The 27,341-nt window shown below is 36.6% G+C and overlaps 5 protein-coding genes across 8 annotated transcripts in view; 2 read left to right on the top strand and 3 right to left on the bottom strand.

Annotated features, from left to right (window-relative positions):
- Positions 1-1,528, bottom strand: part of cdc14ab (cell division cycle 14Ab) — a 47,258-nt gene extending 45,730 nt beyond the window's left edge. Inside the window, exon 1 of the mRNA XM_079889841.1 lies at positions 1,053-1,528. Within this exon, the coding sequence (XP_079745967.1) occupies positions 1,053-1,146 (94 nt within the window). The 5' untranslated portion in view covers positions 1,147-1,528. The remainder of the gene's footprint in view (positions 1-1,052) is intronic.
- Positions 1,529-3,543: 2,015 nt separating this feature from the next.
- rtca (RNA 3'-terminal phosphate cyclase) lies at positions 3,544-9,833 on the bottom strand. The gene is made up of 11 exons (XM_079891426.1): positions 9,434-9,833; positions 9,189-9,289; positions 8,405-8,548; positions 7,841-7,964; positions 7,691-7,749; positions 7,462-7,603; positions 6,215-6,336; positions 6,068-6,126; positions 5,737-5,831; positions 5,548-5,652; positions 3,544-4,430 (listed from the first exon to the last, which is right to left on the bottom strand). Exons 1-11 carry the CDS (start codon positions 9,476-9,478, stop codon positions 4,332-4,334), a joined length of 1,095 nt encoding a protein of 364 aa, XP_079747552.1. The 5' UTR covers positions 9,479-9,833; the 3' UTR covers positions 3,544-4,331.
- A 751-nt stretch (positions 9,834-10,584) lies between these two features.
- On the top strand, positions 10,585-16,472 carry dbt (dihydrolipoamide branched chain transacylase E2). The gene is made up of 11 exons (XM_079891281.1): positions 10,585-10,672; positions 11,583-11,703; positions 11,788-11,863; positions 11,948-12,129; positions 12,204-12,331; positions 13,976-14,234; positions 14,315-14,481; positions 14,565-14,642; positions 14,719-14,910; positions 15,025-15,096; positions 16,166-16,472. The coding sequence occupies exons 1-11, from the start codon at positions 10,622-10,624 to the stop codon at positions 16,331-16,333; spliced, it is 1,494 nt and encodes a 497-aa protein (XP_079747407.1). The 5' UTR covers positions 10,585-10,621; the 3' UTR covers positions 16,334-16,472.
- A 4,007-nt stretch (positions 16,473-20,479) lies between these two features.
- lrrc39 (leucine rich repeat containing 39) lies at positions 20,480-24,355 on the top strand. Of its 2 annotated transcripts, none has more exons than XM_079890271.1 (9): positions 20,480-20,728; positions 20,868-21,042; positions 21,521-21,626; positions 22,633-22,789; positions 22,874-23,010; positions 23,112-23,257; positions 23,345-23,497; positions 23,762-23,904; positions 24,046-24,355. In XM_079890271.1, exons 2-9 carry the CDS (start codon positions 20,915-20,917, stop codon positions 24,114-24,116), a joined length of 1,041 nt encoding a protein of 346 aa, XP_079746397.1. In that variant the 5' UTR covers positions 20,480-20,728; positions 20,868-20,914; the 3' UTR covers positions 24,117-24,355. The 2 variants fall into 2 exon arrangements, with proteins under 2 accessions (XP_079746397.1, XP_079746398.1); XM_079890272.1 differs by having other exon boundaries at positions 20,503-20,728; positions 20,843-21,042.
- On the bottom strand, positions 23,929-27,236 carry trmt13 (tRNA methyltransferase 13 homolog). 3 transcript variants are annotated; one of them, XM_079890268.1, is made up of 11 exons: positions 27,087-27,236; positions 26,913-26,962; positions 26,575-26,641; positions 26,404-26,463; positions 26,256-26,325; positions 25,986-26,092; positions 25,480-25,647; positions 25,304-25,376; positions 25,127-25,201; positions 24,652-25,042; positions 23,929-24,576 (listed from the first exon to the last, which is right to left on the bottom strand). In XM_079890268.1, exons 1-11 carry the CDS (start codon positions 27,219-27,221, stop codon positions 24,372-24,374), a joined length of 1,401 nt encoding a protein of 466 aa, XP_079746394.1. In that variant the 5' UTR covers positions 27,222-27,236; the 3' UTR covers positions 23,929-24,371. The 3 variants fall into 3 exon arrangements, with proteins under 3 accessions (XP_079746394.1, XP_079746396.1, XP_079746395.1); XM_079890269.1 differs by having other exon boundaries at positions 24,328-24,576; positions 25,300-25,372; XM_079890270.1 differs by lacking the exon at positions 26,913-26,962 and having other exon boundaries at positions 27,087-27,221.
- Positions 27,237-27,341: the final 105 nt, after the last annotated feature.

Here is a 27,341-nt window from a genome sequence, read left to right as displayed (position 1 = left end):
TCATGCACTGATTCTCATTGTATGGATAAGAAGAGTTTTAAAAATTTGATAATTATTTGATTGCAATAATTATTTTATTAATAATTATAAGTTCAATAAAATGTAATAAATAAATTAAATTTAAAATGAGCAATTGTTTAACAATTTTAAAAATCCAAACTTTAAAATTAATCTTAAAATCCCATTTATGATATTAATATACACTGTAAAAAAAAAAAAAGTTATTGCTTTAAATTTGTAAATACAATCAACTTGGATGTTTAAGTAATTTCAACTTAAATTACATTAAACTGACTTAAAAAGAGTTTAATCTTGTATAATTTATAAACAAATTCATAAAATTGCCAAACATATTTTGATGAGTTAAAGCAATGTAAAAACATGTTGTCATAACTTATTGATCATAATTTTTTACAGTGTGAAATAAGATATATAAATAAACACATTTATACAAATAAATAAATAAATAAATTAAATCCCAACTTTAAAATTATTCTTGACAATCCCATTTTAAATATTTAAATATTAAGAAAGAAATTATAAATAAATAAACATTTATTTAAATTAATTAATTAATTGAACTTCCAATTTATTATCTATTAATTTCTAATCATTAATAGATAATACAAATTAATTTTAATAATAAAAATGACATAAATTTATATAAATTTCTAATTTGTAACTATTTATTTTAAATAATATAATTAATATAAAATCCAAACTTTAGAATGACATTCCAATTTTAAAATTAATATTAAAAAAATACGTTTATATATATATATTATATTTTTAAATATATAATATATTTTTATTTATAAAAAAAAACTTTTAAAAAAAAGAATAATAAAAAATTTCATACAGGTTTGGAAAGACATGACAGAATTTTCATTTTTAGATGAACTATCCCTTTTTGAAGAAATCAATGCATTCTTATATGTCACAACTTCCAGTTTTTCACACAAGGATTTTCTGAGCTCCAAGAAACAACATTTTGCTCCGTTCATATATTTTTCAGTACAAAAACAATGTTGAGCTTCAAAAGTCCATCTTACCTCCAACCAAGGAGATCCAGACCTTGTTCACGGCTGTGGCTGACTGGCTCCATTCGCTATTTTCCTGGGGTCTCCAGGATACAACGTCTGACATGCCTTCATGGAGGTTTAGCAGAACCGGGTTTGACGGGACCCTCGGGAACGCACCTGGCCCGTTCAGAGCACAAGTGTGCGGTGGTCTACTCTACTGGGACAGAGTGTGCCAGTGGAACAGAGAGGATCCGGTTCGCGCGGCCCGCTCAGGTTTCCTCACATGCCGCTAGTGTTACAGTCCTGCCAAGGTGTGACTTTCAAGGTTCCTCACGTTACTTTTCCGAACGGAGTGCACTAATGTGACGTTTCTTCCTCCGGATATCGTTCCAGGTTGTCACATAATGTATAATATATCTATGCTCTGTAGAGCATGGCTATTGTTGTGTTTTTGTGCAGGTCCACATGCTGCTGTGACGTCATGGAAAAGCTAGTGGACAAGCAGCAAACTGTATTGGGTTTCATGAAGGGGTTGAATGTGCTAGTGAAAATGAAGAGTGATTTCACTGTGTTTTCAGGTCAGCTATTGACACAGTTTTCAAGAGGTGGTCAAGGTCAAGTAGTCAACTTACTGTAGTGTTCACCCTTAAAAGGATCCAAAAAAGTGGTTTTCACCATGAGAAGAACACTTTTATTTTGTTCCCCAAAGAACCTTTCAGGAAACAGTTCATAAAATATTCTTCTTCTTCTATGTTTATATAACCTAATATTTGTACTGAATAGACCCTAATCCTACAAGAAAATATGCCTTTTGAACTTTGGCCAGAAAGTATTTTGTTTATTTGATGAAAAAATATTAAGTTATAACAAATTTCTTGTATGCCTAGATTGATACTCCATATGTTGTGTCATGTTCATTAAAAAAAAAAAAAATTGTATATAGATTTATCACCATGGAGTTTCATGCTTTGTCAAATACAGCGTGCTCGTGTTATCCGTCCTGTCACCATATCTAATCTGATGCGGTGCAAAGTCCGTATAGTTATTAAAAACCAACATATTCATTTAATTAAAAAGTTATGCAAGCTCTACTCCATTGAACATTACAGGTATAATGCCTAATCATTCAAATAATTTAATGCTGTAATGCCTAGCATTAATCATTATGCTGCATGTCAAAGTAGGTTATGTTTAAATGTGTCATTGTCTGATGTCATATTTGTGCCATCACCAAACCACAAAGTCATAAAACTCATTACTTTGTTCACTCAGCTCTGACAGCGTTATCAACAGCCAGATTTATGTACATGCATAAGACAGGGCTGTAGATTATGTCAGATTTTTACATAACCTTTCCCAGGCAGACTTATGTCAGTAACTTTTTGTAATAATCTGAATTATAATTGTAATTATAAAACTTAATCTAAAAATATTTACATAAATATATTTAAATAATCAGTTTTAAATCCCAATTATTAACTTAATATAAAACATAATATATAAATAAATGTAGGCTATATACATACATAAAATGTTTTTACATTAATTTGCTTGATTACTCAGAATATAAATAGCATTTTTTGTTAGTAGCTTCCAATAATTAGTAAAAAAGTTGCTTTATTTTATGATTGTCCGGTATAAAGAGACGAGACGTGTATATATGTGTATATATATATATATATAAATAAATGTAATGCTTTTTTAAATAAGTTTGTTTGATCTTTCAGACAAATATGCAAAGATTTTTGCCAGTAGCTTCATGTATTTTAGTATTCATTTTACCTTATTTTATCAGTTAAAACATCCAAACTTTAAAATGAATCTCGAAATCTCAATCACAAAATACGTTAAAATAGTATCTAAAAAATGAACTTGTTAAAAAAAAAAAAAGTTTCAAAATTCATTAATTTGTTTGTTTGATCCTCCAGACCATATGCAAAGATTTTCTTTTCCGCTTTGCCAGTGTTTAATTGCTCCCCACAGCAACAGATGCACCAGACAGCCAATGATCAGACTGACGGCCCATTGAATGCGGTTCAGAAGCCACACCCACCGCCCCCCGCAGGGAGGCTTCTCGTTTTAACAATGTAGATGTGCCCTTTCCAGACCCAAGGGCTCTATGCATATTCACGCATCATCACATGGCTTCCCCTATTCTCTTCTGCTCTCTGTATTGTCCTGGCATCTGCCGGCAGTAATTGTTCCAGCCTGGAGCACAAAGGAGCCGAGGGAAGAGACTCCAGTTGGACCGGTAACAGCGAACACTTGTAGGCTGTCTCTAGGGTGAGCTAAATGTGAAGATTTCCACTATAAGCCGTCAAGTACTTTCACTTTAGACAAGTGGTTTACATGAGAGTGAGCCATATAAAACAGCTTTAAATGCCCGAGTGTTCTTTAAGATGGACAAATGAATGCGAAAGGTAGCCAACGCCTGAATTACATAAGAACAGTGCACTTTTAAAAGAGCAAACACACTGGTAAATGATCGATTTTTTTAAAGAACCACACAGTCAAAATAGAATATTGTATGTCTATCACTCATTTTATTGTATTTTTCTCCTCAAAAAAAAAAAGTTATTTAATGCAAATAACAAAAGAACATGGTCACCTAAAGTAGCCCCAAAAAAAGCAAAAATAAATCCATAAAAAAAATCTGAAATTCCATCTTATAAATAACAAACCAAGAATGAAACATTTTCAGAATTCAAATGAAAGAACTTCAATGGAAAATAGAATAAGATGGCAATGGAAATTTCGGAAATGTGTTTCTTACCAACACAACGACTTAAATAACAAATACAAAAAAAACAAAAGCAGCTACATGGAACCAAAAACTTGGATGGAAAACTTTTCCCTCCACGTACACACAGTGCACTAAATTTACCAGTGACATACATGTATTTTACTACGTCCATGCAAATTGGTTAGGCTATAGTTATCGTTAACAACAGACCGCAGTATCGAAAGGGTTTAATGAAACTTTAAGGCTTGTGTTAGCGTGCGGAAAGCAGATTTGTCAGGATTGGGCGAATATCGAGTTCAAAACTATCCGAATGTGACATTTCATTACAGTGTAAGGCAATACCCTGAGTAACAACGAAAGTTTCAGAGGGGGACACAACAGTCGTAAAGGACAAATATGTACTGACCTGGTGGTCAGCGCAAAAAAAGCTAATCTGTAATCGAAAAGAACGTAAAGATAATGAAGTGATCTTTACGTCATCCGGTCGGTTACAGTAGTAGTGTGTCTCTGCTACAAGTCCTCCTTATCTCGGCTGGGGACAAGCCGAGGACGACGGATCTGTGCGTTTACAAGCCAGGATTGGTTGTGCCCACTCCCTGGCACTCGATAATGTAGGTGTCGGTGTTGCCTGGCTCATCATCTGCTTTGCGTATAACAAATTTCGCCTGTAAAAGAAAGAAAATTGTAGTAATTGTAGTCTCCTAGTTTTACACCTTAAGATGCGTTTTGGCCGATCGGATCACAAGTAGACGAGGGAGACGCATTCCCGTTTACACCTGGTGTTTTAATCCGTCTCTTTTGTCCACTTTCAACCACTTCTGTCCTGATTTCTTCGAGGGGAGGGACTATGGGCTTTTTCAGATCTTTCAATCTAATGGATGAAATAAGCTTGTGTAATTTACATATGAACGCGCCCGGAGACAACAGGAAAACACACAGAGAGCAGCAGCTTTGGTTTCTGCTCTGACAGCCACAAGACCACACCGAACGCTGTGAGTGACTGTTAGAAATCAGGAATAGCGAGAGAACATTGTGCTTGGTACATTTTTCGTCTTCAAACCAAGCTTGGGTCTTCAGTCGACAAAGTTTAAATGCCGTCTGGTTAGCACGCTTCCATAATGTTTACACATTAGTTCAGTAAGCTGAGAGTAGGAGGTCTTTTGTGGCTGTTCGAACGCATTCGACCACATGAGCGTTTTCACTACGAAAGCAATCCGGTCGAATGCGTTTTAAACTACCTCGACCAAAACACACCAGGTGTAAACGGCCTAAAACAAAATTGCCTATAGGGGTTTTCACACCAAAACTATTGGCAGAAGTACCAACTTTTTGGCGTGTTCGAAACGCAGGAACTAGGAACGATTTTAGTTCTAGGAACGCCATTTGGGGGGGAATAAATTAGCTCCTACTTCAGAGTAGGGTCTAACCCAGAACAATAGGAACTACCAGTGACGTAAGTGTATGTTGATTGGCCAAACGCATGCCGTATGAAACACTGGCACCAGCCATTTTTAAAAAGCCGTGAAACATCCATGAACGTGGAAAACAGCGATAGATGGACTGACGCCGAAGTCCAGGCACTTCTCAACCGACAACGGCGTCCTCCAGTTGCTGAAATCTCGCACTTGAATGACATTGCTGTCGGACAGCTTACGTCACATTAGAGTTGCTACTGACAACCAGGAATGCAACCAGGAAAATGGCGTTCTTGGGTGGTTAGTTCCTATAACTGAGCTCCTTATGATTAAGCCACTTATGAGGTGTGTTCATGTCTGAACTTACGTTCGTGAGCAGTTCAGCGACGTGGATTGCCGTTTGCGTGTGGAGAGTAACCGGGCCCGTTCGCATTCTGGATGTGCCGTTCGCCAAGGCCATGAAAATAATAAGCTGTAAAAAGATACATGTAATTAGTCTCCAGACGAGCGTATTTGTTATGTCGCTCTGAAACAGTCGAGCGTTTGTGTGTCTGACCTGATCTTGCAAGAACTCATCCACGCAACCATTATGTCTGATGTTCCTTAGCAACATTTCAGCAGCCTCGATGCCAACTTTGTCAGCATACACGCCTGGGGACAAATAGAGGGAATATGAACAAAACAATCAAATTTTCAATTAATATGATCAAGTTAAAGAATGAATCATCCAATTAATGGTAGGGGAACATATTGGAACACATTGTCTTGTTCAAACTAAAACTGAAAGCAGAAATGAACAAGCTTTTCTTTGTGACGTATCGCCCTCTAGTGCCAAAACTACGATACTGAACTAATTCTTCAGGACTGGGCAGCCAGACAACCCTTACCTTTTTTGCCAAGAGCTGACCCTGCAAATATGCAGCCGGTGGATGATTCTGCAATTATTCTGCCAGGAGACAGAAAATATACAGACGTTAGTCAAAACGAAATTCTCAAACAAATTCGGCGGACGGCTTGAGATTGAATGTACTCACATGATCCCGTTGCCGTTTCCACAGGCCTTGTCCTTCTCTTGCAGAGACTGAATGTTGATGTAAAGGTCCTTAATTTCTTTCCTGATAGTGCGAACCGCTGCCGTGGACATGTCCTTCGCCAACTGAACATCAAGAACAATCAGCCGAAGTTTATAGCCAAGTTACTTAAGAGCAGTTGGATTGTTTTATAAACACCAATGTCACTTTCTCCGAACAATGCTGATTAAAAGTCATTAAACAAAGCATGTTGTGGTTTATATACTTTTTTCAAGGACTTAATCCTAGATTAGTAAGATAATTTCTTTCCACAATAAGTAAATAAAACAAAAAAGGCATGTCCAGCATTCTTAAAGGCCAGTTATGAAAAAAGAAATGTAAATTATGTAGCAAAGTAAAAAACAACAACAAGCAAAACGTTGTGGCTAAGAAGCTCCCCTCCCATACTAGTCATGAAAAACGGTAAAAAGTATAGAAAAAATAAATAAATGAACCATGTTTTCTTTTTTTCCAATGCTAATTACTTTGGTAAATGTATATGTAGCGGGAAAAAAACCCAAAGAAAAGCATGTTGTGGTTAACGAGCCATTTACAGAAAAAAAAAACTAGTAACGAAAAAAGAAATGTAAATTACGCAGCAAAAAGTAAAAAAAATTAAAATAAACTAACCATAAACTATGTTTTTTTTTCAATGCTAGTTACTTTGTTAAATAACGTACAGTACTTGAAGCTAAATTAAAAAAAGCAACAAAGAAAGGCATGTTGTGGTTAAGGATTATTTTTCCAATGCTAGTTACAAAAAAAAAGAAAGGTAAATAGTGTAACGAAGTTAAAAAAAACTTAAAACCTGTGTTGTGATTTTTTCCAATGCTAGTTTCTTTGTTAAAAATAGTATAAAATAAACACAAAGCAAATCATGTTGTGGTTAAGGAGCTTTTTACAAAAACAAACAAAAAAAACTACTTACGAAAAAAGCTATGTAAATTTACAGCAAGGTAAAAAAAAAAAATAGATAAAATAAGCATGTTGTGGTTTAGGAGCTTTTGTCTCAACGCTAGTTAAGAAAAAAAGAATAGCAAATAATGTGGCGAAAAAATCAAAATCGTAGTAAAAACAATATATTGTTGTTTCAATGTTATGTAGTGAAGCCATCTTTTTAAAACTTGTCAATTAGCGTAAGAAAATAAAATAACGAATTGAATAGTTAAGCTAACTGAAAGAAAAGAAAAAAACAGTTAAGTGTCTTATACCTTGAAGGGAAGTACTCCAGCAACAAAGGCCCTTCCATAGATCTTGGTGATGTTTCCTCTTTCGGTCAAGATAATGGGACTCAGTTCCTTCACAGGGTTCACCTTGATCACCACCTCACCACCTCCCTTAGGATAGTAACCTCTGTTTTCAACAAAAAATAGTTTGAATATATTTCAGCTTAGCACGATTACAATCAGATCAAACTAAACCAAAGTCACGCTTAAATACCTCATTCTTAAATCGCAGTCAAACTGAACTCCGAATCTCTCCATGATTGGTTTGAAGACCTAGGAGAGATTAGAACATCATTGCCATGAAGTGAACAGAATTAGAAGGACGTCCAGTCTGGTCCTGCCCATTGCGCAAATATACACGTACCTTCATTGTGTAGTCGATCTGAGGTGCCATCTCAGCATTGGTTCCTCCCTTCAGGCACAGCTCGGACGGACCATGAGCAAACAGGGCGCACGGCAGGGATACCTGCATCAGCAGTCCCACGCTTCTACATGAGTCACGACAGACAACAAAAGTAGACTTAAGACCCATTCACACCAAGAATCATAACATCCACACGAATGCATGATATCATTCTGTTTATTATAAGCACGTGCTAAGTTTATGTTGTCTGTTGCTTTAAAAGCTTGAGCTCTGTAAAGCTGGATTCTGATTGGCTGTCAATGTTTTTGTCGTATCAGCTGGAAAAAATCGTTGTGAAAGTGATTCCAATGATATAGTTCCTCTGTGCCGTTATACTTATAGTTGTGGAATAGACTCTTGCTATTCTTTTACATTTAGAATAAATTTATATCGTTATCATCCTTAATGTGAGGCCAAATATTCTTCATCATGGTGTCGCAAATTTGTGTAATTTCAAGTTTGAGAGGACATAAGGCATTTTAAAATATCATGAATGTACCGTTAAAGACTAAAACCATTCCTTACCCGGCCGTCTGAGTGTCGGCGATGTGATTCCCACCCTTAATTTTCCCAGGAGTGAGCGTTATTTCAGAGGATCCCACTGTGGCTCCCTCCAGATTGCCGTTGCACATGTCTCTCACCAGTTCGAGACCTGACAGATGCTGAGGCCTGGTGACGTTGAATAGGGAGGGGGGAGAGTGGGGGGGGGGATTTAGGGAAAACAATTGAAGAGAAAACTAAGTGCGTGCATTTCAAAATCCACTCATTTCAACCAAAAGAATCAGAAATGCTCCATTTATCGACACAAAATTAGACCTTACATTTTGAGGTTTAATAAGTTTTTATAGGAGCTGCTTCTTTATATTTATATTTACAAACAGCCAAATCATTTAGACAACAAAGAAAAAGAAGGGTTATTACAGAGCTCTGATAAGAATCCAGACCTTTTAAAGGAAAAACATGAAGAATTACATGGAAAGTAGCCATGTGCTTCTGTGCCAACTAACAAAGGGCCCCATTACAAATTCATGTAAAAAGTATTTAATAGCATTTTTGTGGGATAAACAACGGTATAACACTACTTTACTTCATAAACAGTCACATTTCTATATGGTTGACTTCAATAGTTAAGTGTAAATTAAGTAACTGGACTTCAACAACCAACTTTGCTTTGTTTCATGATTCACTGTTGAAAGGAAAGGGGGGGAGCATAGTGAGCATGTTAGACATATAAAAAACAACTATTTTAATGTACATAAAGCCACATAGAAATAATTATATAATGTGTCTAAAACAAAAATTTCAGTACCTCAAACCTGGGGTGCTTCTACCCGCTCGGATTTTATTTATTTTGATTGACGCCCCTTGGATGCAGCTCAGCGCCGCAGACACCCTCAAAATCTGTCCCCCCTTTAAAGAGAAACACCGAGAAAAATGTTTTAAATAATTAACGACAACTACTACATTTAGTTCTTGCGATGCCATTTTAACATATTAAATATTGAAACTTTAATAGGAGATACTGAACAAAAAGCCTCGAAAATGAATACTCACCCCTTCCATTACACTTCCGTCCATTTCGAACGTAGTTGCGGCCATTTTCGCGAAAAGCGAGAAATTGTTACGATGTATCAAAGTGCGCGTGATGAGCGACGCGCGTGTGGGAATAAAAACAGAGACAGAGCGCGCGACTTTCACACTGTATGAAAGTTAATATAAACCGGCAAATGACCACAAACAATGCCGCGATAAACACGAACTTCTCAACAAAAGCTGTGGAACAAGGGAACAGTCCTTCAGAACTGAAATACGAACTAAACTTGATGCGCAGTTGGGATGATTCAAATAAATAAAGAATGAGTCGACTTCCCCACAAATTTGATTTCAGCGAATTTCCCGGACACGATCACACTCTCTGGCAACTAGTCTTGCCAGTCACTCTGCTATGGTGGACGAGCTTTGGACATGCGCAGATGAGCGATATCCGATTCGTGGATGAATCGTTCTATTAAATCGGATCTTTTTATTGAATTGTATGAATCGGTTCACTACACCGTTTGGTTCATTCTAATATGACTGAGCGGTTTCCAGTGAACTAATTGACTCATTAAACTGAGAACCGACTCTTTTGGAACATGTCCGATTCTTAATGAACCAATATCTGATGGATGTGCCGATACAAAGACTTTATAATTTAATATATATATTAAAGGGACTTTGGTCTATAGCACTAGCAATTTGTCATTAAAATGGTTTTGAAAACCCCTGATTTAACCAATTCGTGCAATAATTTACATTTATTTCTGACACGATATTGTTCATATGCAGAGTTAAAACATCTTAGTATTGTGGATAATCTGAAATAAAATAAACTTTAAGTACATGGCACCGAAAGAACATCTTTCTTTCTTTCTTTCTTTCTTTCTTTCTTTCTTTCTTTCTTTCTTTCTTTCTTTCTTTCTTTCTTTCTTTCTTTCTTTCGTTCTTTCTTTCTTTCTTTCTTTCTTTCTTTCTCTCTTATACATATATAATATTATTTTTTTTATTTTGAACTATTCATTATTTATATTATTTTATTTAACTGTTATTTATTTTATTATTTAAATTTAATTCAAAGTTTGTCTTTTTATCAAAAATATTTTCTGAAATATTTGCCCTTGGTCTAAACGCTCTCTGATTGGCCAGTGGAGCGGGGCGTGAGTGTGACGTCATTTCCGATTAGACCAAACTCGGTTGGGAAACATGGCGGCCGTCATCACTGTGCGGGCTCCATTCGCTTTTATGAGACGCCTGGTATGTTTTTAATCTTACATCTTACACGCATCTTACAGTTGCAATGACTTTTAAAGTCAACACTTGATTTTTAGATGCCGTTTAGGCGTAAATCAGCGTCTGTAAGCGAGTACAAAACTGAAGAGTCAAAGGAACTAGCAGCCTGCAGCTATCAACAGCTGAAGCAGAAGAACTGTGTGGATACTTACCAATGTGTAAATGTTTACATTTCATTAAATGTAAACATGAAACATTAACTCTATATTAATATTAATAGTATTAATATGTATTAAAGTATATGTGAATAGTGTGTATATACACGCATTACCTGTCAAAAGTGTGGAATAACTCAGATTGTTTTGAAGGTTTTTTGGAAGAGGTCTCTTAGCAATATATTTATCGCCTCTTTATAATATGTCTCTTTATAGATATGTATTAAATAAATTAATAATTATACACACAGACACTACAGGTCAAAGTTTTGGAATAAAATCGGTTTTTTTATGTTTTTGAAAGAAGTTTTGCTCACCAAGGCTGCATTTATTTGATCACAAATACAGTAAAAGCACCAATGTTATTACAATTAAAAATATATATATTCCAATACAAAACAGTTATTTGAAATTGTAATAATATTTCTCAATTTTGCTGTTTTTACTGTATTTATGATCAAATAAACGCAGCCTTGGTGAGCAGAAGAGACCATTTTGAATCAGCTTTTTTCGTGGGATAATCGCATGTATGTTTCACATGCCCAAACAAAATTATTAATATAATAATAATTTGAAGCAGTGGGTTTAAACATTTGGGCTTTCTGGTTTTGATTTTTGTTTTCCTGTTTAGCATGGCATTATTTATCATGCAGCGCCATTGAGATTTAATGTCACAAACATTGAAAAACTGACTGTTTTTGTTCTGTCGTGTATTTCAGGTCTCTTTACGCCTGCACAAGCGCTGCTGCTCGAAGGTCCAGGCGGCTTGCCTTGTATACCGACCCCACTCATATTCCCTCATTGCTGGACAACAGCAACGGTTCTTTCGGACTAGCTATGGTGAGTTTTAACGTTCGTTATGAACGTATGTGTGTTCCCAATTAGCAAAATGTATTCATAATCCCTTTGTGCTGCTTATTGCAGTTGCAGCGAGGCCAGTTATGCCGTTCAAGCTCTCAGATATTGGGGAGGGAATTATGGAGGTCACTGTTAAAGAATGGTAAGTCCTTGTTGTTGTTGTTTTTTTTTGACACATACAAGTATCTGCCAGTAGAGGTCGCTATTATCTGTCTATCATCATCAGGTATGTTAAAGAGGGCGACAAAGTCTCTCAGTTCGACAGCATCTGTGAAGTCCAGAGCGACAAAGCATCCGTCACCATCACCAGCCGTTATGATGGAATCATTCGAAAACTCTACTATGATGTCGATTCCATTGCCCTTGTGGGCACACCTCTCGTTGACATCGAAACGGACGCTGGTCAGGGTAGGTATTGACGGTATTTTTTAAGTGCATGACCTTTAGTATTGAGTTATTTAGTTTTTCATTGGCATTTGCAGTGGAAGGTCCTCAGGAGGATGTGGTGGAGACGCCAGCCGTGTCCCATGAGGAACACACGCACCAGGAGATCAAAGGTCTCAAGACTCAGGCCACCCCTGCCGTCAGACGTTTAGCAATGGAGAATACTGTACGGTTTGGATTTTTCTTGCACCAAAACCTCACACACACACACACACACACACACACACACACACATATATATATATACTATATATTAGGGCTGTCAAAAGATTAATCGCGATTAATCGCATCCAAAATAAAAGTTTGTTTTTAATCATATATGTGTGTGTACTGTGTATAATTATTTTGTATATATAAATACACACACATGCATGTATATATTGAAGAAATATTTGCATACATATACTGTATATATATTTATATAGTTTTTATTATATATAAATATAATTTTTTTTATATATAAATAACACATTTTTCTTAAATATATACATGCATGTGTGTGTATTTATATATACAAATTTAATTATACACAGTACACACACATATATGATTAAAAACAAACTTTTATTTTGGATGCGATTAATCGCGATTAATCTTTTGACAGCCCTAATATATATACCGGTGTATATATATATATATATATTAGGGCTGTCAAAAGATTAATCGCGATTAATCGCATATATATATATATATATATATATATATATATATATATATATATATATATATATATGTATGTATATATATATATATATATATATGTATGTATATATATATATATATATTCAAAAGACATATTGGTGAACAAATATAAAAACATTTGTATAGAATTTTTCCTTTTGAATATTCTGTTTAACTCAGAAATACATCACATTATGAAAGTAAAATAAATAAAAAATCACTATAAAATATATATATATATATATATATATATATATATATATATAAAAAAATATGTATTTGTTTATCTTGCAGGTTAGTTTATTATAAACTAATATTTATTTTTATTTGACTTCAGCTTTGTTTCAATTAATAAAAATATTCTTTAGTAATTTTAGTTTTAGTTAACAATACACTGAGTACATCATATAGAATTATATACAAAAATATATATTTGTTTATCTTGCCCCAAAACCACAGCTTTTTTACATAATATGTGTTTCTGAGTGAAACACACACACACACACACATATATATATATATATATATATATATATATGTATGTATGTGTATGTGTGTGTGTATATATATGTATGTGTGTTTATATACACAAAACATTTTGACCCCTGTTTAGGAAATATTCTGATTAGGAAAGTAAAAATATATTCATGTATTTAAGTAAATAAATCAAACCCTGAGGTATAAAAATTAAGTCCCCCCCCCCCCCCCCCCCCCCCCCCCGTAGATTATTTGTTACTGAATAATCAGTTTTACCTGGAGCGTTATGGGGTAATTTAAACTATATTTGCAATTAGGATGTTATCAGTAAGTCACAGCGGTACATGCAGAAATCAAACCGAGCATGGCGTCAGCATCGGTGGGGGGTTGACTTTAGCCATTGTCATCAGGGGTCATAAACTCTTCCACGGGATGGGAAGTTGCTAGGCAGTGCAGTAACCCAATAAATCAAGGTCATGAGATGTAACTAGAAAAGTGGCTAGCCTGTCAGCGTCACATAGTTGGAGAAATTAGTGTTGTTACTATGGCCACAAATGGGGGGCAGGGTGAAGTATCAAACAGGAACTACTAAGGATCTTTGAGCCGTTTCTCTGTAACAAAATTAAGGATTTCTGTCTCAAAATCCTCACAGATCAAACTAAGCGAAGTCGTCGGCACTGGAAAAGACGGGCGCATTCTCAAAGAAGACATCCTGAACTTCATAGCCAGACAGACAGGGGCCATCTTACCCCCATCGCCCTTCCAGGAGATTTGTCCTCCCCCTCCTGCGCCTGTAGCACCTTCAGCTCCAGCTGCAAAACCCAGAGAGAAGACGACTCCACCTAGTGTACCTACTCCCGTGATCCCTAAACCTGTATTTACAGGCAAAGACCGCACTGAACCCATTAAAGGTTTGTTTGCTTGCCTGTTTTGATTGGTGGATTGATTTATTCGCTTAAATATTTAACGATTTTATATTTATTTTTCAAAGGCTTTCAGAAGGCGATGGTTAGGACAATGTCAGCAGCCTTGAAGATCCCTCACTTCGGTTACAAAGACGAAGTGGATCTGAGCCAGTTGGTCCGGTTGCGCTCCGAGCTGAAGGGCCTGGCCGAGTCACGAGGAGTGAAGCTCAGCTACATGCCGTTCTTCATCAAGGTATGAAAGCGATTTGTGGAGTGGGGGTGGGGGGGGAACTCATTCAAACCAGGTTTTGATATCGGTATTTTCTTCCTAAACAGGCAGCGTCTCTCAGTCTCCTCCATTTTCCCATTCTTAACTCGTCTTTGGATGAAAACTGCACAAATATCACCTATAAGGTAATGTTACCATCTAAATAACGATATTTTGGGTTAAATCGAGGTAGATCATTGACCACTGGTCTTTCTCCTCCAGGCTGCTCATAATATCGGACTGGCGATGGACACCAATCAAGGTCTTCTGGTTCCCAACGTAAAGAACGTACAGATGCTCAGCGTCTTCGAACTCGCAGTGGAGCTCAACCGCCTGCAGACGTTGGGATCGTCGGGACAGTTGGGGACTGTCGACCTCACAGGGGGAACGTTCACGCTCTCAAACATTGGATCGGTAAGTTGAGGGTTGCAGGAAGACCTTTGCTCGCTTCTGTAATATAGTGCTAATTCCATAGCTACGCATGGAAATGACGTTACATTAACTTTGATGTTGATTGCTTCCGGACAGATTGGAGGAACCTACGCAAAGCCGGTCATATTACCGCCAGAGGTTGCTATCGGTGCACTTGGGAAGATCCAGGTGTGTAAAGTTTCACGCTAAAACTCCAATTTACATACAATTCGGCTTATGTAGTTTCTGAGATTAGGATTAGTACATATCAAAGCATAATACGTTGGAAAACTTTGCGACGTATCCATCAATAGCAATAACGTAATGTAGTATTCAATACTGGCGTACTAGTTTGCTACGTCCTTAGGTATGCACTTTTCATACTAGTATTATAACGTATTTTTGTACTTTGTTGACATTTGAAAAAGTGGGATTTGCCGTTGGATTCGTTCAAAAATGTTTTGTAACAACTTTTTTTTTAAATGTTCTTGTTTTTATACACTGTTTGTCTACTATGGAAGCTTGTTTCCACCAAAAAAATAAAAAAATCAAAGATTATTGTGAGGTTTTGTCGCACAATAAATTCTGACTTTTTTTCTCGCAATTCTGACTTTTTCTCTCAGAATTGCGAGATATTAACTTGCAATTGCGAGATTTTGCAAGGTAATATCTCGAAATCCTGACGACTTTTCTCAGAACAGTCGCAAGTCATAAAGTCCAATTTCTGAGAAAAAGTGAGAGAAAAAGTTGCATCTACCTTTTAAAAAAATGATTCTTCAATGGCGCAAACAAATTTCCATAGTCTATGGCTCTGTTCCAAAACAAGCGAGTTCCTTAGGTAGGCAACATAAGTAGATGTTGCCATCTAAGATAAACATCATTTTTGGCCAAGATCTTTGGCAGAATCACATGTATGCTTGGCCAATCCCTTAAACCACTGTGATAAAGTCAGTGGCCGACAAAGCCAATATAATGAATTTATTCACTCGGTCAATCTAGTTGATTTTACAAAAATATGTATGTGCGTTTTGCATTTTAAGGCTTACTACAGTATTGCTCAGTTAGCTTAGCAACATGCTAACATTAAATTGTGAACAGGTCCATTTGTATGACCCACATACATACATGCATATATATATATAGAGAGAGAGAGAGAGCACACGTTTATATGCTTGCCTAAGTAGGCACCAAGGCAGCACACTAGGTTTAAGAACGGAGCCTGATTTTAAAGTAACGTTATTTTTTTCGTTCTCCTCAGGTGCTGCCCCGGTTTAACCACAAGGACGAGGTAGTGAAAGCACACATCATGAACGTGAGCTGGTCCGCCGACCACCGAATCATCGACGGAGCCACCATGTGTCGTTTCTCCAACATGTGGAGATCGTACCTGGAAAACCCCGCCACCATGGTCCTGGATCTAAAATAGAAAGCACATTTTTTCCCAAGCGCATCTAGACATATGACTCCGTATCCCGACACTAAAGGTTTTTTCGTTACTGGGGCACTGAGCTATTTGAGCCATTGGTCGCTATCATGACTGTTGCACATAAAGAACATTTCAACAACGTCATGAAGCTCATAGCTAACTGGTGTTTTGTTGTTTTTCTTGTGATTCTCTCCTCTTGTTGCCTTACTGACTTAAGATGTTACATCTACCAGAACGTATTGTTGAATGTTAGAGAATATGAACTTAATGTAGCAATATGAAAACTCACCCATGATCTTTTTTTGTAAATGAACTTTCTATATACTGTAAAGCCTCCAATGGTGTTGCACAGGGGTTTTTAATATCAGCGATAACAGTAGTGATTATTTGTTAGTGGGTAACATCTCTAAAAATGAATAATCTCATGAAAATGTCACCTCAAAATCAAAAGAAATTACATTTCTAGAATTATTATTGTCATTTTAAAATATTGCTGTTCCTAAAAATGGACTTTTCTTGAAGCAAAATATAATTTCTTGTCTAGGACATGTTCTTGATTCACGTTTTTTTCACTGCTGCTTTTCTTTCCAGTCATTGTTTTTAAAGGACAATGGAAGTATATGTGATTCAGACTATAGCTGTGGGGAATCTGTACTGATACGTCCTCTCATCTTCTCTGGTGTGACGATTCTTGTTGGAGCATAATGTTCTGCCACTCACGAATAATGGGAGTTTCCTTGAGAGATCCTTGTGAAAGTGTGTGAAAGTGTTTTAATAAATTATACGTTTGAGAAACTTTATATCCCCTCAGTATTTTATTATTCCATCTCATACATGGTGAACTCCAGGAGCCAGAATGAGCACAGCAAGTAAATCTTGTAGGATTTATGATCGTTAGACAAGTCAAACAGTGTATATCAGTAGGGGGCGGAGCCTGTCTCTCATTCTCAGCTCACAGTTTAAAGCCCAACACAAACTAAATAGAGTTTTAAGCTGAGCATCTGTTACTGAAGGAACATGCAAGTAAGGCTTTTATACATACATGAAAGATTTTCTTAGATATCTTAAACATAAGTTTAATGTAACAAGATTAATTGTATTCTAGGTTTACTATAATACTAAATTAAATGTAACTTACAATTATATTAGTTTTGGTGCAAATTAATTTGTAGAAAAACCTTAATTTAATCTGAATTAATTGATTTTAAGGGATCAATACTAGTAGATACATTAGAAGATAGTGTTAGCAAAATAAGCCCATAAATATTGGAAAAATTGGTATAAAAAATATCAATTTAGCATGTTATTTTTTATTTTAAATTAAAAGAATCTAAAATCATCTGGTATTTATTACCAAAAGCAATCAAATTAATAAAATGTATTATTCTGTAATATGCATGTTTGTTTTTTAAGAAAATAATACTATTATTCAGCAAGGATGCATTAAATTATTTAAAAGTTACAGAAAAGATATAATTTTAGAAAATATTTCTATTTCAAATATATATATATATATAGAGAGAGAGAGAGATTACATTTTAAAATATATTAAAATAGAAAACGGTTATTTAAAATTGTAATAATATTTTCGATCAAATCAATAAAAGCATAAGAAAAAAGATAGAAAGTTGATTTTAACAAATATACTCTGTATATTGTGCACCTTTTCATATGATAAATGACAGTAACAATAGTTTTTATATCCAATTACAAAAGAAAGAGGAGAAACCGTGGAAGGGACCCCAGGAGAAAAGCGAAAGCACCCTCAGAAGGAAAACATCCAAGGAAAACCCTCAATCATCACTGATCCCCATCCAGAGGAGACGCGGCTTAACCTGGACGATGAAGAAGGAGCCGAGAAACCTAAAGTTACCATCAGACAGAGACGAGCAGCTCATCCACTACCAGACCACCCCAGAGAGACGCTTCTCCACTGACCGAGCACGTGAAATAATCAAACGCATTGTTGATGAAAGACTCGAGACTGTGGAGTACAGCTGCGCGTGCGCGGTCATCTCCAGGGAACTGTCTGACTGCATTAAAGCGGCTGTAAAGAAGCTGCTGTATGATCGATATAAGCTGGTCTGCTATGTGGCCATCGGGCAGCTGAAGGACTCGGCGGTGAGCTGCTCCAGTAGAGCCGTCTGGAGTCCCTCTACAGACACATTCACTGAATATATCTTTAAAAACAGATCCTTATTTGCGCTTTGCGTTTTGTTTGCAGTGTATAAAGAGTAGCATAATTATTCAAATGTCACTTGTTGCTGTCAAATCGATTAATCGCATCTAACATATGTGTACACACTCACACACATAGCCTATAGCCTTTTGTATGTGTAGTGTATACAGGTATATAGCCTATATACCTGTATATACAGTGCTATGCATAAGTTTAGACACCCATGCTAAAGTTGACTAAAAAGAGGAATAAAAAATCATCTTTTGGAAATTGAACTTAATGCCTTAATTTAAAAAATTAGGAAAAATCCAACCTTTAAGGACACCAATTTTCTTTGAGAATGAATAATGTATCATAAATAAATAAATGTTCTTCCTTAAAATACAGGGTGCATAAGTTTGGACACCCCTATGTTAAATTCCCATAGAGGCAGGCAGATTTTTATTTTTAAGTATTTTTTTACATTTTTTTTTTAGGATACTATGCATCCTGATAAAGTTCCCCTGGCCTTTGGAATTAAAATAGCCCCACATCATCACATAGCCTTCACCATACCTAGAGATTGGCATGGTTTTATTTCAGTTAGCCTAATAGCTAGTTTGATTTGCAATGAGAGATGATCTTATGGAAAGTACCCCATGCCAAGCTCTAGGTATGGTGAAGGCTATGTGATGATGTGGGGCTATTTTAATTCCAAAGGCCAAGGGAACTTTATCAGGATGCATATTATCCTAAAAAAAAAATTAAAAAAAATACTTAAAAATAAAAATCTGCCTGCCTCTATATGGGAATTTAACATAGGGGTGTCCAAACTTATGCACCCTGTATTTTAAGGAAGAACATTTATTTATTTACGATACATTATTCATTCACAAAGAAAATTGGTGTCCTTAAAGGTTGGATTTTTCCTAATTTTTTAAATTAAGGCATTAAGTTCAATTTCCAAAAGATGATTTTTTATTCCTCTTTTTAGTCAACTTTAGCATGGGTGTCTAAACTTATGCATAGCACTGTATACACTACACATACAAACACAGATATATTTACGAACTTTTATCGTGATAACTCAATCTGACAGCATACAGGTCTATGGCCTATTTCATTACTCCAGTTTTCAGTGTCACATGATCCTTCAGAAATCATTCTAATATGCTTATTTGGTGCTCAAGAAACACTATTGGCAATGTCGAAAACAGCTGTGCTTATATTTTAGTGGAAACCATAGTACTTTTTTTTTTCAGGATTATTTGATAGAAAGTCAAATAGAAAATGTATTTATAGATTTTCTCTTATTGCCTTTACTGTCACTTTTCATCAATTTAATGCATGCTTGCTGAATAATTTCTTGAAAAATGACCCCAAATGTGCATATTAAAGATCAAATAATCTTTTATTCTTTAATTTCATTGATTTTAGTAATATAAGACCAGATGATGTCCAATTATTCTGTTCATTTAAAATAATAATAACATGTTAAATTAAGATTTTTGGAATTAATTCTGCCAGTATTTATGTCTCGCGTTGCTAATACTATCTGCTAATGTTGGCTATCTAATATGTTAAATATATTTAAAAAATGTATAACCATAAAGTAAATAAAATTGTTGTTTGCCATTGTTTTTTTATATATACTTTCTCTGTTAAAAATAGTATAGAAAAGGCACAATTTGTTGTCAAATGCTTGCAAAACAGCGTGTTCTGCTACAACAAATCAGGATGAATATTTCACATTTATGGTGTGTTAACTGCATGATATACTCAGGAAATGAAAATATTTTAACTATAACATTAAAAATGTTCTACTAGCAGCAATCATAATTTGCAAATATATGGCCTAACAATGTTGTTTTGAAACATTCTTAATCAGGTTAATGTCGCTATTCTTGAAAGCAGGTCTGGTGCGGTAAAGTATGTCAAAGCGGACAGCTGCTCTTGTGCCAACTTTAACATGTGACCACACTATTCCCAGTGTTGTCTCCGGTTAAATATAGACACTGACCAGAGTTACGCTTCAAGAGGGAAGACCATGACAATCACAGAGGGATAATTAATTCAAAATCAATTCTTTCAACACAGATCACACTTATTGGAATTGTCAGAGGACTTATTCTATTGATGCAGCATTGGGAACTAAACTTCTGCATATCAAATGGGCGCTAACTTGGTACAAACATGGTATATGGGAGCTGGAAGGACAATATGACCCAATGAGAGTGGTAAGCACTACACTTTAGTTTCTCAAAGTTGCTTTATTGTCAGTCACAGCTTATGATATCCACCGTACTTATTCAAATGTGTCCTATCAAAAAGCATACACTTTTTCTGGCCAGTAAAATGGCTTATCTACTGCCTTAGGCTAGCAAAATCTGTGTATGAAGTGATATTTGGGGCTCTGTATCATCATGACGGGGCTCACAGTGTGCTGTGGGACAGTGAACTCCATCAAGTCTCTGTGGGAAACCCGGATAAAGAAAAGCAAAGATGAACTGAAGAAGGAGATCGAACAGAGAGACAGGAGAGCAGTGGGTAGGTACGTGCACTACTGTCAAGTATCCCATGGGAATCATAATGGTTCTTAGTAGGTCATGACCTAAAAAAGGGTCGCAGGTCTCTAAATACAAATAATAACCATAAAATCATGAATAGTTAGGATAACAAAATACTTTTAATCATCAAAGGTCAAGTGTACAATCGAACTCTATGGTTCTCCTGTTACTTGGTAGAAGCTAGTCAAATTAGGCCGATGGCAAGTTGACAACATGACATGACCTTATTCTCAAAGACCATGAGCTATATGCAAGGTAAAAGATATATACATTAAATGTGATTTTCGGGTTTAGCACTGCGTTGGGTCGATGTCGACACTATGTCCAATGTAAAATCTGGGTCCTGAAGCAAAAACAGTTGAGAACCACTTCACAGTCTGTGCTTTTGTCTATCCCAAAACTGCAATTAACATTGAATTAGTATAAAGAACGTTTTTTAATAGTTTAAAATCTTTGGCATAGGTTAACAGGTGCCTGGGAGGATCGTATCACTTTGGCCAAGCTAAAGGAAAAAGTTGTGACTGAGGAAGGACGTGTCATCCTTCGGATTGAAAAGGAGGAGTGGAAGGTAAGGCTCTTTGTGATTTGTTCTTTGTGAGTTTGAGCTCACTATCATTTTAGAAGTCAGTAAACAATGCTGTTATCAAGAGTGATGGGTGATTTAAGGCATATAAATCATATAATGGGTGATTTAATATAGGACTTGTCCCAAAGGGGCGGACAAAGGACTTGTGCTCCTGAGGCTTACACTCGCAGGGGTGTCATATCCTGCTCCTGGACGGTCACATTACTGCAGTGCAGAGGTTGCCTTCAATCTGCTTAGAGGTTTCTAGTAATCCTGAAGACACTGAATAGTTGGTTCAGGTGTTTAAGGTTGGAGCTGCCAGTAGTGGACTGCAAGGTCTAAGGGTGCGGTTTGGAACAGGACTTTGGGAAACGGTGCCAAATCCTGCTTCTGGAGGGCCAAGCTCCTGCAGAGATTAGCTTCAACCTGCCATCAACATATATTCACATGTTGACTACATGATGTCTCCACTACACAAAGAGAGCATTTCGTGTTTTTGTGTCAATTATAGCAAAACATAAAAATATCGAAATGCTGCCATTTGCTTTAAAAACAGCGGACGAAAAGCAAATGTTATAGTTGATGTCTAATGTTAAAGTTTATTACATTTGATATAAGGTATCTCAACGCTATGCTCATTAGAAGCAGGACTTGCCGCCATCGTAGACGTGACATCAAATGACTCGCCTCGCTGATGTCAGGGTTGATCGATCTGCCCTGAGATCACAGGTCGAATGTCCTACTTCGAGTGGCCTTACAAGACGTTATTTCCAAATATGAAGTGGGAAAAATCTAAATTCCAAGCTGTCTGGAATGCAGCATAAACTCTACAGGATAATGGCTCTCAAGGAGCAGGACTTAGGGCAAAGATTCTGAAAGAGTTAATAATTTGAAATGGTTAAGGACAATACTACTGCCCAGATATTTGCAGATAAATAACATCTTCAGTTAAACAAAAAATGGATTGATTGTTTGGTTCCCACTCTTGAAACCTTGACCATTTCTGTAGACTCTTCCTCCAGCTCTGGTCCAACTCTCCCAGATTCAAGAATGGCAGTTACACCGAACAGGACTTCAAAGAATTCCACGGTTCATCTCGAGCTTTGAGAGTCTCATAGTCTTGGACTTATCTCGTAATTCAGTCACGGAGATTCCCAGAGAAATTGGTCAGTAAAAAAATAGGTGGAATCTGAACTTTGATGAATTTCTTTAGTTAAAGTAACTCTCAGATATGCTCTTATAACCAACAGGCAAACTAACTCGGTTAAGAGAGTTGTTGTTGAGCTATAACAGAGTGAGCTACGTACCAGAAGAAATTGGTTGTTGTGAAAATCTGGAGAGACTGGAACTTTCAATGAATAGAGATCTGGATGAGCTGCCCACCCAGGTATTAATATCACTGAATGCCTATATATACACCACATATTTTGTCTATATATCCCTAAATAAACCCATCACCTGTTTTTACTTTAATCTGAATTTCTTTAGCTTAGCAATCTTAAGAAGCTGTCTCACTTGGACCTCTCCATGAACCACTTTACCACCATTCCAGATTGCGTGGTCAACCTTCCTTCTCTTGAGTGGCTAGACATGGGCAGCAACATTTTGGAGAATTTGCCAGACGATATTCACAGGTAAAATACTATTTGGTCCATCAATGACTAATAAAACCAAGACTTTGTAATGGATCTGATGACCTTTATGTCACGTTTTAATTCTAGAATGGAGAAACTTCACACCCTGTGGCTCCCGAGAAATGAACTAGAGTACCTGCCAGACAACATCTGTCGCATGCAAAGCCTGGACACACTAGTTCTGAGCAAAAATAAACTACGAGACATTCCTCGGCTTATGGAGGGCATGAGTAACCTCAGGTAAGCGCAAATATTTTGCTTAATTGGTAGAACGTTATTAGAAACCAATAAAAAGCTTCACAAAAGCAAAACAGTGATTCCATAGGAACGACTAAAGCCCTGAACACATATCACGCAAATATGTCAATGCAAATTCTTTGAGGACTGAATTGTAACGCATTGGCGATGCATATTTACAAATTGTAAATATGTAAATATTGTAAATATTGATGCGTGTCTGCATATTTACAAATTATTACGAACAATAAAATGCTCATTCTGCAGGTTTGTGAATTTCCGAGACAATCCTTTGACGTATGATGTGACCCTTCCTGATTTAAAAGAGGATGTAGACGAGGAAGAGAATGACAGGGAGATGTTTGGTCGCGAGTTCATGCACTGCTACATCCAAGAAGCCCGTAAAAGAGGTTATGCCATACTCAATATGTATTGTGTGCAAAACGTGTAGCAGAACTTTATTATAAAATATTACATAAATAAAACAGAACTGGAGTTAAAGCCTTTAGAGCCTCTTAATGACCAACTTTTGCATTACATGTCTATTGCAGGATCGCAAACTTTCAAGTCACTGCTAAATGTGACGCTGGACGGCGTATCAGAGACAGCATCATCTTTGTGACTTGCATGCTGGCTTCTGTCTGCTCATCTGCCTTTTGGACTGATCTTCCGGTCCATCATGTCAAGTATTGTCCCCCCAAGTCCTGTGAAGAGCGCTTCTTTCTTTTAAATGTTTTGTTGCCTGTAATTTGTTGGAGTTGCTTCTTCCTGCTAGTATGTCATAAGTAATGTTTGTGGATGAACTAAAATAAAAAAATCCATAAACATTGATAAAATAAAATGAAGCATTTGTTTCCTGCACTTGTGCTTGTTTGTCTTAAGACAGCTGTTTAGATTCATCTCTGTTCTGATTGGCTGTGGGAATGGCAGTTAGTAACACATTCTCCAGTGACACATCTCTGCTTGTGTAGTATCTCAGACTGGTTTTAAAGCCTTTTTGCTGGAGGTAATGCACTCTTCCGTGGTCAATCAGGTGTTTACAAAGCCGCCCGATCTGTTCCCGATCTTCAACTGACATCAAACTGCAAGAAAGAACGTTTACAAATGAAATCAAGAGCTTAACATAATACTTATTGGTCGATCAGCAGAAAACTCACCCGTTAAGAGTATCTGGCACAGCTTCCTCGCTCATCTCATGTTCTTCCTCTTCGCCTGTTTTTTCTGTTATCTTGGAGCTGAATTTTCTCATCCCGCAAGTGGCCCAGCTCGACATGCGCTGGAAAGCAGCAAACTCTTCTGGTCCAAGACCTTTCTGCCTGAAGAACTCTTTTCCCACGTAGTGTCTCCAGTCGCAACGGTGGTGGCAACAAAGAGCAATGGCCAGTCCTGACACTATGAGCTCTTCACCAGTTTCCCTGCCTTCGGTTGAGGGAACCGGCTTCATATCATCACCAGCACCCTCCGTGTGATTAAGTTTTACACGCTTGGTCGGAGGGTCATCGTCTTTGTCAATGCAGTTGTGCTCAAATAAACACCGAAGGGCCAGATCTGTGGAGATAAGTTGATACTAAATCAATCTTGCAGGACTGATCCCATGATAATATTTATGAAGTTTATTGAATTCTAGTCTACCAGTTGCTGCACCACAGAGGTGCTTCCCAACACCAATAACAGGAAGTCGCTTTTCTCTCAGGAGAGGAACTTTCCCTGAAATTAAATATTATTTATGAGAAGATCAAAGAAAATCTCAGAGATATGTATATTATAATATATTAACACCATAAGGAACTGTTTGAGAAGCTCACTCACGTAAATCAAGGTGCTGAATATCAACTTGAAGCCTATCAAAAGTCGAGTCTGCATTTTTGTGCTTGCCATCTACCTTTAAAACACATCAAATTCAAATGTAACCTCACTTTTGAGCAGAAAGAACAATATTTTTCTGTATTTGAGGAAAGAATAGCTTCATGCAAAAGACACCACACCTTAAAGCGAGTACTGGACCTTTCCACAAGTAAAAAATGGACATTTTCAACTGCTTTAAGAGCAATGTGAATCCAATGGGACAGTTTTCCCTTCCCTGCCCCAAACTCTATGTAGCATCTGTTTGGGCTGAGCAGTTCCAAAACCTCCATGTTTCCAAGAATAGAGGCCTGTGAAATTAGATATGAATATGAACACTGCTTGAAAATAAAGACCATTTATACAGAGCAACTTGGGCAAGGATGGGCAACTTCGGTCCTGGACGGGCCACTGTCCATAAATCACCCCTTTTTTTATGCTCTTCCCTCCATCTCGTTCACTCGGATGTACGTCACTGCCTACATTGCAAAAGTGCCCACTACTGTCTAAACCCTTGCAATGCGATCACTTTGATCACTTTGAATCCGAGTAGACTTGCTCCCTCTGTCAAAATCGAGGCCCTCCAGGACTGACGTTGCCCACTATTGATATAGAGTATGTATAGTTTGTCAGTTCTGGAATGCTTTACCTGTTGCTTGAGGTGTTTAAAAGCAGAATCTCCATTCTTTGGGTCATTTAGAGGCTCATATAGAGCAGAATGTGAGAGTGTTTTTTCCACGAGTTTGGTATTTAGACCTAAGGAAACCAGTTTAGAATCCCTTTACATTAAACTCTCCAACATCAAAGCCACCAATTCTTATTTTCCATATTTGTTCATAATGTATTTTGGTATCTAATTAATGCGTAACATAAACAGATTTAGTAGTCATGTGATAAAACCTAAATGACCGCTGCATACCTTGTAATGCAGTTTTGAGTTTCACTATCAACTCATCCAGTTCCTCTTTGGATCGATCAGCAATGGATATCTGCATTAACATATCATTATTAAGCCCATATCTTCTTTAAAGCCATGTAATTTATGCTCAAATAGGCAGTATGATCACCTCTTCTATGGATTCATCTTCATTTTCACACCCAGCATTGATGTCCTTCACATAATAAATCTAATATATATCAAACATAGCAATCATTAGCACAAGAACTGTGAAATCCAAGAAAAATTAAGAAAAATAACATATTGAGAGATAAGGGTTGGTGGAATTATTCATACGTACAGGTTTTGGTTTCTCCTTGGAGTTACATTTCTTCAGGTGTTTAGCCAAATTATCTTCAAATACAGTGCTGCTTAAAACAGGAGAGATGGTTTTTGAACATAATATAAAAGTTCTACACATCTACCATTGTCCGGGATATGGGACAAAACTCTGCCTGCTTGTCAATATTCATATTAAATATTTGTATTTAATTTCGAACTGGCTGTAATACTTCTGTATGCATAAATCTGAAGCTCTGGAATGATTTCTTTGATTCAGTTTGGACTGAACTATACTTAACGTTTATGTTTCTAACCACAGGAACCTCTCCAAACTTTTTAGAAGAGTTAAAGTCTTACTGTTTGGGGTCCAAAGGACAGGGGATTCGTTTTTTCTCGCTCTCTTCGCCCTATATGAAAATGACATCAAAGTTTATGCGAACAGTTACTTATTTGATCAACTAGTTTTAATGGGGGCAAGGTAAGAAGAAGCGCATCCATTCAGAGCAGGATCACATGGACATTATAACGTACAGCATTTGCATGTTCCCCGCAGAAGGTTTTCCCACTCCCAACAATCATCTTGCAGTATCGTTTCTTTTTTACTACATAAAAAGCACATCGTCCAGGTAAAGGCGCTGACACGCCGTCCGCTGTGGAGCCCTCCATAGTATACTGATGACTACTAACTTCCGCAAGACATTTTAAAATAAGAGACATGAACGACAGAGATGAGGAATAAACGTATAAAATGTATGTGTCTGAAATTTAATTTAATTTAATGATTCG

Source organism: Squalius cephalus (genome assembly GCF_949319135.1).
Source record: "Squalius cephalus genome assembly, chromosome: 13".
Lineage (NCBI taxonomy): Eukaryota > Metazoa > Chordata > Actinopteri > Cypriniformes > Leuciscidae > Squalius > Squalius cephalus.
The sequence above is the reverse complement of the archived record's forward strand: the minus strand, read 5'-3'. Positions and strand labels throughout refer to the sequence as shown.

Bases quoted from the DNA above. Each gene is read 5' to 3' on its own strand.
- rtca (XM_079891426.1), bottom strand. From the start codon at position 9,478: ATGGCCGCAACTACGTTCGAAATGGACGGAAGTGTAATGGAAGGG. The intron at 8,549-9,188 runs GTACTGAAATTT...CAACGTCACCAG, and splicing joins AGAAGCACCCCAGGTTTGAG to GCCTCAGCATCTGTCAGGTC. The intron at 5,653-5,736 runs GTCAGACACACA...ATCTTTTTACAG, and splicing joins ATGAGTTCTTGCAAGATCAG to CTTATTATTTTCATGGCCTT.
- dbt (XM_079891281.1), top strand. From the start codon at position 10,622: ATGGCGGCCGTCATCACTGTGCGGGCTCCATTCGCTTTTATGAGACGC. The intron at 12,130-12,203 runs GTAGGTATTGAC...TGGCATTTGCAG, and splicing joins CGAAACGGACGCTGGTCAGG to TGGAAGGTCCTCAGGAGGAT. The intron at 14,235-14,314 runs GTTTGTTTGCTT...TATTTTTCAAAG, and splicing joins CCGCACTGAACCCATTAAAG to GCTTTCAGAAGGCGATGGTT.
- lrrc39 (XM_079890271.1), top strand. From the start codon at position 20,915: ATGACGGGGCTCACAGTGTGCTGTGGGACAGTGAACTCCATCAAGTCT. The intron at 21,043-21,520 runs GTACGTGCACTA...TCTTTGGCATAG, and splicing joins GACAGGAGAGCAGTGGGTAG to GTTAACAGGTGCCTGGGAGG. The intron at 22,790-22,873 runs GTCAGTAAAAAA...TATAACCAACAG, and splicing joins GGAGATTCCCAGAGAAATTG to GCAAACTAACTCGGTTAAGA.
- trmt13 (XM_079890268.1), bottom strand. From the start codon at position 27,221: ATGGAGGGCTCCACAGCGGACGGCGTGTCAGCGCCTTTACCTGGACGA. The intron at 25,202-25,303 runs GTGAGTGAGCTT...ATTTAATTTCAG, and splicing joins TATTCAGCACCTTGATTTAC to GGAAAGTTCCTCTCCTGAGA. The intron at 25,043-25,126 runs GTAGACTAGAAT...TTATCTCCACAG, and splicing joins CCTCTGTGGTGCAGCAACTG to ATCTGGCCCTTCGGTGTTTA.